General features: G+C 43.5%; 1 protein-coding gene across 1 annotated transcript in view; it reads right to left on the bottom strand.

Annotated features, from left to right (window-relative positions):
- The window catches only part of LAMA3 (laminin subunit alpha 3), a 254,462-nt gene that overhangs the window by 133,506 nt on the left and 107,441 nt on the right, over positions 1–13,515 (bottom strand). Inside the window, exons 13-18 of the mRNA XM_054583453.1 lie at positions 7,076–7,213; positions 3,935–3,981; positions 2,907–3,006; positions 2,184–2,236; positions 1,846–1,951; positions 1,103–1,202 (exon numbers count right to left, since the gene is read on the bottom strand). Coding sequence (XP_054439428.1) covers positions 1,103–1,202; positions 1,846–1,951; positions 2,184–2,236; positions 2,907–3,006; positions 3,935–3,981; positions 7,076–7,213 — 544 coding nt within the window. The remainder of the gene's footprint in view (positions 1–1,102; positions 1,203–1,845; positions 1,952–2,183; positions 2,237–2,906; positions 3,007–3,934; positions 3,982–7,075; positions 7,214–13,515) is intronic.

Below are 13,515 nucleotides of genomic sequence, written 5' to 3'. Positions count from 1 at the left end.
GAGCCTGCCTCGTCTATAGGAAAAAAAATCTACAGATGTATTCCCCTTCACATATCTTTCATTATGTAGCCCTGTAGGGACTGCCTCTTAGAAAATTGTAGCGGAGGGAATGCAGTCAATAATACCGCAGTAGCTATGTTGGGGGAACACTTCGTAAAGTCTATGATTGTCTAACCCCTGTGCCGTACACCTGCAACCAATACACAATAATATTGGACGTAAACTGTAATTGGAGACAAATAGCTGAAGAAACACAGCTGGGCTGCTCTGACTTTTAGAATTCAAATGCTGGAAACACGGAGGAAAAGGAGGGAGGCACCACGCTAAATATATTCCATTTATCTTAACTGCCCAAAAGATTTGTTATGTGTCGATAATGCAGAAATATTGAAGGTGCTTGAGATTTGTTGTTGCATTTCATGGCATTTCCAGTGTATGATTAAAAGTTAGAATATTAAAAATTAGGTTTTTTTTTCTTCCCCTCCAACTGAGGGAAAATTATGGATGGATCATGGTTTCAAATATCTATATAAATTGCTGCTATATTTTCTGTAGTCCTTCTGGGAACTCGGCCTCCACTTCGCTCCCCTCCTCCTACAGTTCGTTTTAACTTGCCTCTGTGAGATGAGGGACTTTTCCCATGTCTGAAGTTTCCTTACCCCCCACCCTGCCACGTGTAACATGCCTCGCCTTCCCTGGCCTCTGCCATGGGACCCAAGGGAGACACAAGACCTGACTCTCCTTTGTCCAGGGGCTACCGCCTGCTGGACTCCTCCACGCTAGGACTTTTACACAGAGGTTCAGCCATGGGATTCCCCGCTTGTGTGTCCAGATCTAGTCTCGCCCACCTGACTTTTTGTACCTGTGGGAAATTTCTAGTGAAGATGCTCCATGACCTACAAAGTGGGACAGTTACAGGCAACCTTAATGCCTGTTTTAATTGGACTTCCTGACAAGTGCCTCGATTTCAAATGACAGTACAGCTTCTTCTGCCCTTGGCCCTTAGAACTACTTCTTTCCTCACAAGAACTGTCAGTACAGACAGGACTCTGGGAGAGTCTTCCACAACATCGATGTGGGGAGAAACCTCCCGAAGACTCACCGCTGGCACGCCGTCCCCACGATGTGTTCTCGGCACTGGCATCCTCCAGAGGGCCTGCTGCACATGGGGGAGACTGCTCCACCAATGTCACACTGACACCCTGAAAGTCAGGGAACAGCAGTGGTTACCCATCCAAGCATCTCCCCACTGGATGGTATAAACCCCGCAAGGTGGTTCACACATGAGATGGTATGACTCCCTAAAAGTCCACTAGCAAGTTGGAGGTGACTTGTAGGCCTGCTCCAATACGGTTGTTCAAGGTAAGGGGACAGTAGCTTAGGAAATAAAAATGATTTCGCAACATAGTATTGTTATAAACAGTGTGTGCTAACAAGAGGTTTGTGGTAGACATGAGTAGCTTTATGGACCACTGCCCTCACAGTTTTATTGTTTAAGAGAAATATAATCTCTAAAAATCTGGCGTAAGCTGTTTTGATAATACAAACTATATCTTTAAAATGACTAAGACTTAATGTTATTTACATTGACTCCCTCCATCCCAGTTACATTAAAAAAAAAAAAATTAAACCTACAGTGTGCTGGTAGAAGAGAAGTGGAAGCAACCTCATTTGCAATTACTCCTCGTTTCAACTGAAAGCGTGGCCAAATTCCCTGGACAAAACTTTTGAATCCAGCCCCATCAGAAAGTTTGCACGAAGACAATGAATTCACAATAAAGGTTACCCTGGCAGTCTTTGTCCACCAACACTTTTGCTTTGCTGAGGCCCCAACAATGTGTTTACCTTGACACCCAAAGTAATTGCTCTTTTCCAAAGCAAAATATCCATCTTCACATGTGTCACAGGAATCACCACTAACGTGGGACTTGCATTGACAGTCACCATCTCGCTGCAGAACAACGAGCCAGATGACAAAATTGGAGTAAGGTTACAGAATTCACTAAACTTCAAGATTTAAAACTGGCTCATTGTGCAATATGAAGCAGTGTAGTCAGGATCTAAAAACATCCAAAAAGATTAGCACATACAGTACAATTACAGAGGGACTAATATAATACCCTCCCACAGAAACTCCACAATCAGTTGCTACTGGTATCATATGAAAAATCGGCTCACATTACCTGCCCACACTCTCCAATTCCGCTCACTGTTCCTGCCACATGGCACTGGCATTCTGTGAAGATAAGAGGGCATGTTTGGACCAAGTTCCCATAAAAGACAGTTCTCCAGCTCTGGGAACACACCACACCAGCAATACTACATGTGCAGTCACTTCCCAGCATCCTTCAGCGGAAGCCAATTTGGACTGTTGAAGCAGAACACCCAGAGCAATACCATCCACCTACAAGGAGTAATGGCTAGCGTATGACCACTATAAGACAAAAGCCACAACACCATGGGATTTCTAAATGATTCTAATGTCAAGGTCATTACAGATACGTTTACATGGAAATATACTCTATTTAAGGATAGTCACTCCACTTCGCCACCTTCAATTTGATGTTTTTGATTCCTATCCTGGCTTCAATCTAAGCATAAAATGAAAATAAAATTAAGTCAGAAAGAGTGGATTGTAAAAACAAGCTGGTAAAAACCATTTATCAAGTAGCTGCCTTCCCAAAGACCACAACACATATGGAAACAGGATATGAATCTCTTGCCGAGATTTTGAAAATGACAGAAGTTCTGCCAAAAGGGGGAGAAAAACATCAGAACAGTTATACAAAATTTCAGACAAACTGAACTGATTAAATAAATAGCTCTTTTGTGGGTTTAGTCACTGAAGTAGAGAAAATTATGAGGAAGCTACAGCATAGTAAATTATAATGTATAAGAAACTTTACCTGAACATCCATGGGGGTTTTCTTTAGCCAGATTCCAGTATAATGGTTTACAGATATTGCAGGTAGGACTTTCAACGTGAAGCTTGCACTGGCAATACCCCTTTAAAAGAGAATCAAACTAAGATTTGACCTCTCAGAATTAAAACATGTTTTCAAACATGAGTTCTGAATAAAGCGTGTCACAAAAAATATATTTTGATTATGAAAAGTAAATGAAGTGTATTCAAGGGGAATAAAATATTGGGTTGATTTCAACAGTCTGCTTAATTGCTTTTGCTTCATTACTCATTTATTTGTTATACACATAATCCATATTTCTGGTTAAAACAAAATTGGAAAATACAGAAAAGATTAAAAGTCACTGTTATTTATGACATCGTTATTGTTGATTTTGTTACAACCTGGACTATGTGGAAAAATACCTGAATAGTTAACATGTGAGAATCAGTAGAAAATTATGTTTATGTGAAAGTTGTGTAATATGCAGGAGTCATGCCTTGTTTAAACATCAAAAGACTCACAGGGAGGCTGTGGAGCCCCTCCCCCACTGCCCCTCCAGTGCCTGGCAGCCCAGCATCCCCAGGCCCGGGGGCTAAAAAGACAGATAATTTCTGAAGTGCTTAGCAAACGAATCTTGGAGCAATATCAAATAAATTACAATTACTTTGTACACAGACAGCTTTATTTAACGTGAAATTAGCCTCGATTTTCTTAATTTTTAATTACGCATCTCAGGCTTATGTGCAGGGCTCTAGGGTGGCAACACCCACCCTCAGAGTAACTGACAATAACAGTTAAATCTAGGACTCTAGAATTCAAACTTTAAGTAAATCATATTCTTTTGTTTTCAGAAAAAATCACACTATCACATAGTCATTTTGAAAATGAGCAACAACCTCTTTAAGCAATTTGGCCTCAGGCCTTACTTTAATTTACTTTTAATTTCAGGAAGCTCCCAAATGGGTTAGTCTTTCAAAAGTATCAGAAGAATAATTAGAATTGCAACCCTTTAATAATTCTCCACTTACCAAACTGGAGTCAAGGGTACCAGCTAGGTCACAGGAACTGCTGGAGCCTGTATTTAATTCAGAAACGTGTTAAACATCTGGAGTTTTAATGTTTGTTTGTTTGTCTCTTTGTCTTGATGTTTTGAGTTTTAAAAATTTTACTTGTTTTTAAATTTTAAACAATTTTTTTATTAATGCTCATCCGAGAATATGTTTATCGATTTCAGAGAGGAAGGGAGAGAGAGAAACATTGAGCAGTTGCCTCTGAACGTGCCTCAACCTGGGATCGAACCTGCAACCTAGGCATATACCCTGACGGGGATCAAACCTGCGAACTTTTGGTGGACAGGATGACACTCCAACAACCTGAGCCACCCAGCCAGGCAAGTTTCACTTGTTTATAAAAACAGCGCATCTACATTTATATTTTTTAATATATGGGTGGCAAGGACATTGCATGTAATTAGAAAAAGGCTCCCCAAATAACCTTTATGGTCTAAATTCCCAAATCACCCCCTTTACCACTGAGAAACTTTAATCCCTTCCCACTACTACAAGTTCATTTTTAAAATTTAACTTTTAATTACAGTTTATTTTCAATATTATTTTTTATTAGTTTCAGGTGTACAGCATAGTAGTTAGACAATCATATACTTTACAAAATGTTCCCCCCAATATTCCCAGTACCCACCTGGCACCATACGTAGTTATTACAATCTCATTGACTATATTCCCTATGCTGCACCTTACATCCTATGGTTATTTTATAACTACAAATTTGTACTTCTCAATCCCTTTACCTTTTTCACCTGTAGCTTCCACTGCTGGCTACTATTGGTCTATTCTCTGTATTTATGAATCTGTTTCTGTTTTGTTTGTTCATTTATATTGTTCTTTAGGCTCCACATGTAAGTAAAATCATATGGTATTTGTCTTTCTTTGATTGACTTATTTTACTTATCATAATACCCTCTAGCTCCATCCATGGTGTTGCAAATGATAAGACTTCATTATTTTGTATGGCCAAGAAATGTTCCATATGTACCAAAACTTCTTTATCCATTTGTCTACTGATGGGTACTTGCATTTCTCCCAAATCTTGGCTATCATAAATAATGCTGCAATGAACCTAGGGCACAAAAGACCCTGAATAGCTACAGCAATCTTGATAAAGTAGAACAAAGCTGAAGGTCTCATGCTAAATGCTATCAAACTATATTACAAAGCTATACTTATCAAAACAACATGGTACTGGTATATAAACAGACGCATAGATCAATGAAACAGAATAAAGCCCAGAAATAAAACTATGACTATATTATCAATTAGTATTTGATAAAGGATGCAAGAACATACAATGGGGCAGACAGTCTCTTCGATAAACAGTGTTGGGAAATTGGACAGATAAATGCAAAAATAAAACTAGCCCACCTTCTTATACCATATACAAGAATAAACTCAAAATGAACTAAAGACTTAAATGTAAGACTTGCAACCATAAAACTCCTGGAAGAAAACATAAGCAGTACAACCTTTGATATTTCTTATAGCAAGGGTTTGGATAAGGGTTAATATCCAAAATTTATAAATGGTCATTTCTAACTGGTGACACAGGAGGAGACGGGGAGAAGAAACAATAGAATTTTGAGCATCTTTAGGATTGTCCAGAAGAGGGCAATATTGTACCGAGAGACTTTTTAACTGTCCAATTAAAAAGTTCCAGAATCCGTTAAGTACATTTTTTAGTTACCCACAACCTAATTCTCTAAATATCACACAACCCCTTTGTTCTTCATCTGTACTACAATTATACCTAAAATTAGTTTGTTTTGCTGCTTTAGTCAATATAGTATTATAAGCCCAATATAAACTCTCTCCAAAAAACTGGGCTCTTACAATCTCTCAGGCTATTATACAGCATCAGAAATGAAGAGCCCTGGCTGGTGTGGCTCAGCGCGTTGAGCACCGGCCTGCAAACCAAACAATCCGTCTCTCCTTTTCTTTCTTCCTTACCTTCTGTAATTGTCATCACAACCTTCCCACTCTTTGTAGTTTTCCAGCTTTGGCTCCTCCCCCATCTGACCAGTGTTGCCATCTAGCCCTGAAGAAACTGTCCTAGCTGCCCAGCCCTACTGCCCGCTGCCACACTCTTCCCAGGGCACTCACTCCCTTCCTCTCCTGGCCCCAGAGGGCCTTGCCGTTGGGGACCTTCAGGCCTTCTCAAAGGCAAGCAGTGCCCTCTGACTGCTGGCTACAATTTCCATCAGCAAAAAACCCCCAGTCTCTTGAGGATTCTGGCGAGTAAGTTTCTGGGGAGTCCAGTTTGAGCAGTGGCCCTGTCTTCAGATGTCTCTGAATGCAAAGCTCCAAAACACTATCAGGAGCCAGAAGACATCTGAGAAAAACACATTCTCTTGATGGAAAGCCTGATTCAGTCTTTCACAAATACCTCCTTTCAACAGAGGAAGGGTCCTCTGAAAGCCACAGTCAGGAGCTACTTACCAGAGGAGGCTGCTCACACCTGGAGAGTAGTGAGATTCCGTAGCCTGGGCCACAGAGCACACAGACTCTCAATCTCTCATCAGTCTAGGGATGAATACCTACAACTCGTGGCAATGTTTCCTCCTTGGCTTGCTCTTTCCAAACCAAATAGACTCTGGTTCACCCCCAGCCCCCTGCTCCTCACACCTGGGCTGATGTGTGATGACAGAGTTTCCCAGGAGGCCAGTGGTGGGCAAGGAGAGGGGGCAGAAACCCAGCAAAGGTCCTGCTCAGCCTGCCCACAAGAGGACCTGTTGGAGCATCCCTTGGGGGATCACAAGCAGCCAACATCAGTGCCACAGCTCGGACCCAAACGGAAGCTAGGATGCCTTGGGAAAGGGGAAAAGGAACGCTGGGCTTAGCTAAAAGGGGTCATCTTCGCCACACAAGGAATTTACACACTAATCAAGAAACTCAAATTTATAACACATGAGAATTTCTTTTAAATTCTAGGAATAAATCATTTTTTGATTCCTTAGAGAAAACCAGACAGATTAGCGTCAAACACAGATGTGACCAGCGTTGGGTCTGTGGGATTTGCATGCTGCTCCGTGAGGTTGGCTGCACGCACTCCAGAGAAGACCCAGCCCCCTGCCCCCAACATTAGGATGTCTTTCCTACCTTGGCAGTGGGGGAAATCATAGGCTCCTGAGAGACACCTGTCACACTGCCGTCCTGTAATCCCCGGCTTGCATTCACACTGCCCGGTCACTGGGTTGCAGGGCGTCCGGTAGGAGCCGAGGGATGAACACTGGCAGGCTGGATGAAAAGACCTCGGTCAGGCACGGGGCGGTGAGGTATAGAGCCTGGATAAGAACGGAGTTGGGGCTGGAAAGACCCAAATGCAAGTTCCAGCTCCACCACTTCTGAGGCCTGGAACCTGAAACAACTTGATCAAATGTCCTAGGCCTCAGTTTCCTCGTCCTTAAGTGGGAATAGTCCTAGTGTCTACTTGATAGCATTACATTAGATAATACTTGAAAGGGCTGGGACAATGCCTACCTGATAGTGAGCACTCAATAATGCTCCTGACTTTTGTATTTGCTGTTGTTAATCTCATATTCAGCAAGATTGGCTGGTTGTGAATGAGGGTTGGGAGATGCCTCTTGCATATAGTGGTTGGTGCTCATCGGAGAAGGAAGAAGGGAACAACTGATGGGGATGTGACTCACTGGAGGGGACACATTAATTACACACCCCACCAGGGATCAAGTGTAAACCATTCCAATCTAGATCAGCCTCCAACTGTCCCCTTTTGTCCCCCTGTCCTCTTCTCTCCATACCTGATTTCTCAAGGTCTGGTGCAGTTGAATAATCATGGAAAAAGATATGCAGGCAGAGTTGGGAATGGATGGGAAAAGCATCCCAGTTTCCTCTCTCCCACCTCAAGTCGGGGAATTAAATACATGTGGATGGAGAGAACAGACTCTGGCCATTCATTCCCCTCTCCGCTCCCTTCCCACTGGGTTGGATTCCTATGAGACTGTGTAGCTAACCTCCGACAGGGCTGCAGTTACTCAGCATCACTCCTGTTTGCACTGCAAGGACCCTGCTTCTGCAGAGAGGAGAGCCGTGGAGATGGCCCACTGATTTCCTGAGCTGGAGGGTTTCCCATCTTAGGAACAGGAAGGAACTGAGAGATCGTCTTGTTGATTGCTGCTGTTACATACTGAAGTTCAGAAATTAAGTGACATTTCCAAGGTCACAAATTAGTCTGTGGCAAAGGACTTCAGTCTCTGGGGCAGACACAACTGGATTCAAGTACCAGCTCAGCCACTTGGCTGTGCAATCATGGGTAAGCACCTCAGCCTCTCTAAGCCTCAGTTTCCTCTTCTGTAAACGGGAGCTGATGACAGTACACATCTCAATGAGGTCATTAGAGAATCACCAGATTCAAGGCATGAAAAGCACTGAGCGTGATGCTCGGCGTGAAGGAGGTGCTCAGTAAGTGCTCACTCTCATTAACATTGTTACTGTGATCACCCAAGTGCCCAGTGCTCAGGGAGGTGCTCCGTACAGGGTCCCAGGCTGCATTAATGCGATCAGTGGATTAGTATTCCTGATTTCCAAATTTATATTCAGGGCATGCAGGAAAAAAAAAATACAACCTTGTTTGCAAGGTTTCAAAGATTCCACACATTCACCAATTACCTGGGACTTCGATGGGCTACGTGCCTTGTTCAGAGAGGCGCAGCTACGCAGTGGTAGGCCCAGAGAATTTACCACCATGCCATCCCATTGCATATTCATCCATCCAGAAGGCTTTGATTAAATGCCTGCTGTGTTCATCAGCGCCATGACTAGGTGTTGGCGTGGAGGTAAATATGAAAAACACACACCCCTGATCTCAGGGAGCTAAAAATCCAGAAGAGGGAGGGGCTAGAGAATTATTGACATAGTATGATCCAGTCTCCTTCCCTCCCACAGAAACTATAAGAGAGATGAAGAAACGTGCCTAATGAGAGTCAGCCGGCTCTCAGCGGACAGCAGCACAAGGACTCAGATCTCCTGCCATTTGGGTCGGCGTTCTTTCATGGTGACATGTTTCACTAGGCCTGTGTTTACCAAGGGACAGTTTACTGAGGAAATGTTCTTGGATGGTTAATTTTATGTGTCAAATTGGCTGGGCTATGTGGCTCCAATGTTTGGCCAACATCAGTCTAGATGGTATTGTAATGGTGTTTGTTTTTGTTAAAATAAAGTATTTCTTAAAAATATTTTATTTATTTTTTTTAGAGAGAGGGGAAAGGATGGAGAAAGAGAGGGAGAGAAACATCAATGTGTGGTTGCCTCTCATGGGCCCCCTACTGGGGATCTGGGTCGCAACCCAGGCATGTGCCCTGTTGTAATCGTGCTTTTTTGAATGATGTGATTAACTTTTAAATCGGTTGACCTTGAGTAAAGCCAGTTGCCCTCTACTGCAAGGGTGGGCCTCACCGAATCAGTGGAAGGCATTAGAAGAAAAGACTGAAGTCCCAAAGGAAGGGGGAATTCTGCCGCCAAGCTGCCTTCGGACTCAAATGGAAACATCAGCTCTCCCAGGATTTCCAGCCAGCTGGCCTGCCCTGCAAATTTTGGGCTTCCAGCCCCCACAGTCATGTGAGCCAATTCCTTCAAATAACACAGAGTGTATACTCAAGTTACACACAGAGACACACACACTCAATACACATCCTATTGGTTCTGATTTTTCTTGAGAAGCCTGACTAATACAGGCTCGCTCTTCTGTTTCTGCCCTAAAGGAAAGTGAATGCAGAGAGAAGAGCACTGTCCAGGCAGGGCAGAGCTGTAGGAACCTGGAGTGCAATGAGGGCGGCTCTGGCCAGAATACTGTGGGTGCCATCTACACTGACCCCTAGGGCCATGGAGATGCGGCTGCACTCCAGAGGTGGAAACAAAGACCCAGCCTTAAACACAGGTGCATGGCTCTAAAGTGTGAATTGCCCCATCTGGCATCACCCTCCTCATCTCAGCCCGGCTGTCAGCGGAAGCTGCCACACCCCAGGCCAAACCCCAGCACTGGCAGCCCTTTTCTCACTCTTGGAAATTCTATAGGGCTTTACAAATGTTTTAATTCTGCTCTTTGTTTTTTTGCTCCAGGTCCTTTGAAGTTTCTGGAGTATTTTTACTTCTCATCTACTCATTGTTTCTGTTTCAAGACATTTTTATTCCCAAAAAGTATTTGAAAATGATGATTAAAAGGTCCAAGGTGTCAGGGAGCTTGTCTGCTGTGTTCCCCAATGTCTTCTAGCATCGAACACAGTCCTGTTACCTCATACATGCCAAATAGATACTTCTTAAATGAAAGAATAAGCAACAGTTGAAATCCTTCTACCAGTCCAGCCCATGTAAGTTCTTCATAGGTGTTCTCTCAATGAATCTTGCAGCACTGCTAGGAGGCAGATGAGATATTGCTATGAGTAACAACATTCTCTTCTCCATCCATAAATAAGTAAATTACAAGGTAAATAGAGCTCCTTGTTGTTTCGGGGATGCTCTTATTACCCAGGATTCTGGGGTGTGTCCTTCTGTTGAAAAAGCAGGCAGGCACCTTCTTGAGTCAAAGCCACAAAGCCAACAGGCGGTTTCATGACACTTAGTACCATCTACCTCTCTGGTTTAACTGGACTTAAGATATATTCAACCTACAGAAAACCCGAAGGTTTCTTCCTACCATCCACTTCAATGTTCTCTTAGATAAAATCTGAGTTACAAAATGAAGGGCCAGTTCCAGGTCTAATTGCACAGAATTTGGTTTCAGATCTTTCCCCACACCCAGCTCTCCAGGTCCTATTGACTTCCTTGGAAAGGCCAGGAGGGCTCTCCCGGCAGCTTCCCCAGCCAGAAACCTTCCCAACAGCTCCATCTGCCCTCAGCTGGTGCATTTGGTCTCTTCTCTTGGTTAGTTTGTCTGATTCATGAGAATATGTTCACAGATGGGTTAATCTTGGACTGGGAACATATTTATAGGAGTTTTCTAAGAAAAGACTTACCACCACAACCCAAAGTCCACAGCAAACTCCAACAGGGACAGTTCTGGGCCCTGGGTCAGGGGTTGATGTGGCCCTATGTCAGGTCAATGTGGTAGATTTTGGGGGCAGCTGCATTTTTCCCACTTTCTGTTTCTAGTCATGGGGGGACCAACTTGTTCCGACATTCCCACCGTCCGAGACTCTGTTTTAGAAAATTGCACCAGCAAAGGTGTGGAGGGAGAAGGATAGAAGAGGAAGAGAAAAATAAAGAAAAAGGAGAGGAAGGCAGAAATGAAAGGTGAGAAGGAAAGACAGGGGGGCATGGGAAGGGAAAGGGGAGAGTCGACTCCCTGAATGACAAAGTTAACCTGGAGTCGCCAGTTGTATTCTGTGGTTGACCGTAAAGAGCTGAACCAAACATCAACATAATTATAAATTACAAATACATATAGGCAATTCTCCAATGTGGCCTCATATTTTACAACTGTAAGAAAGTACAGTTGAGTGAGTCAAAGTTAAAATTGAAGAATATGGTATTGTGCTAAGAGAAGTCTGGAATAAATTAAATTAATGCAAAACATGAATGCAGGGCTGTAGTTGGCAAGAACAACTTAGAAGGGTTTAAAAATTCCTTTCCTAAAAAATAAAATTCTTTCCTAGAAGATTTTTAATAATCTTTAAAGCAATCCAGAGCAAAGCCATAAGAACATTTTTTTTTTTTTTTTTTTTGGCTAGAATATACTGAACCATCTGATGTAGCATTTGGGGTCATGTTGATTTGACACTAAAATTCAATAGGCCAAGCAGTTGAATTCGTCTAAAAAAGATCATAAACTAAAATGTTGGATCAGACCTTGATGCTAGACCAAGTTCAGATTTCAGTGAGTGAGAGCTTCAGCCACTAGCCTCAAAGCCACCCTCCAAGGAAAAAATTTTAAGTAATCACAAAAGCTGTTAGAAAAAGGTGACAGCGAGAAGTGAGACCATCACAGACAGAGTGTTGGAGCATCCCAAACTGTTCTGGAACCTGATAGTTCAAATCTGAGACAACAAACTGCGTGGTTATTCCTCTAACCATACTAGGCATAAGGCAGTCAGTGTGTTTCTTGTAAAACTCAGAAAATAGCTGTAAGGCGGTGGTAGGCTTCTCCAATGCTGGATGTGCTTAGTGATGCCCACAACCACCCGACCTGAGGTGGACAGCTTCCCCGCTCAGATTCCAAAGCCTGAGCAATGCTCTCTCTCCGTTATCCACATTTTGGGTGGCACTTAGGAACAGGTGGGAAAAAAAAGGGGGGGAGTGAAATTAGGGCACACAATGTGCCTGCCCTCTGTGTGCCCCACTAACAAGCCCTTCCCTGCGCTCAAATGGAACCCAGCAGAGGCTGACCCCGCCCATTCACCTGAGGAGCCAGGGAGCCGGAGAGCCAGCTGCTGCTCCTCCAGCTGCTCTTGCAGCAGCCGTCAGTATAGCTTCTACCTCTCACGCTTCCTTGCCCCCTTGTTGGCCAGAGAGGCCAGATGGCTTTGGGAGCTCTTTGGAAGCTGAGGTCTAAAAATTATAAATGAGATGATAAAGTCCTGTTTTTTAGAACTCCTGACTCCAATCATTTAGCACTGGGGATAGTGCATGATCTTCCTGCACAGCGACGGATTAAAGAGCTTCTCGGGCCAGCCGTCATCTGGGACAGCAAAATGCTACAGTTAAATCTCAGAAGTTTTCCTCCTCTCTCATAGGACTGGTTATTCTGGGGACTTAAATGTTTTCAGGCTGCTAAGGATTTTACCGACACACAGTTTCACCACCACTTTTTGGTTGTGGCCCCCTAATTTCGCTGTGGAGGAACCGCTCTCCCTCTTGCTCCATCCATGCTGTTCAGACAGTGCTGGCTCCACTCTCAAGGTTGCGGATGTGGGGAGACTCAGGCTTGGCTGTCAGAGCACTGGATTCCAGGGCCATGAGGTCTGGTTCAGGAGCATGTGATCCAGTCAAAGCCAGAACCGCCCTGGAGAAACGCATATCCTTTTCCCCTAGATTCTAACCTGGAAAAACGAATGTATCAGTCTGCTGAAGCAGCCATAACGCAATACTACAGATGGGCTGGCTTCAGCAACAGACATCTATTTTTCCACAGTTGGAGAGGTTGGAAGTCCAAGATAAGGTATTGGCCAGTTCAGCTCCTGGTAAGAAATCTCTTCCTGGCTCTTTACTGTGTCTTCACAGGGGAGAGAGAGAGAGAAAGAGAAGAGCAGGGAAGGAGGGAGCACAGAAGCTACTTGTAAGGATAATTATAAAGATACTAATCCTATCAGGTCACTGCTCATTTAACCTTAATTTCTTCCTTACTCCAAATGCACTCACATTGGGGATTAGGACTTCACTTTATGAATCTCAAGGAGTTACAATTCAGTATGTCTAAGAGCTGTTGGCTACTTTCTTACCGCCCCCTGAGGCCTAAGAGTAAATCCAATGCATAAGAGTCAAAAGTGGAGAAAAACAGTCTGGCCACCCTCTTGTGAGCCTCTAGATCAATCTGTTCCTGAAACCAAATATGCCTGGACTGTTTCATTACATCCAGTAAGTTTTTT

This window comes from Pteronotus mesoamericanus, unplaced genomic scaffold (genome assembly GCF_021234165.1).
Source record: "Pteronotus mesoamericanus isolate MK-2021 breed Mesoamerican mustached bat unplaced genomic scaffold, CSHL_Meso_final contig_74, whole genome shotgun sequence".
NCBI lineage: Eukaryota > Metazoa > Chordata > Mammalia > Chiroptera > Mormoopidae > Pteronotus > Pteronotus mesoamericanus.
Note: the sequence above shows the minus strand (reverse complement) of the source record. Positions and strands in the feature narration are given on the sequence as shown.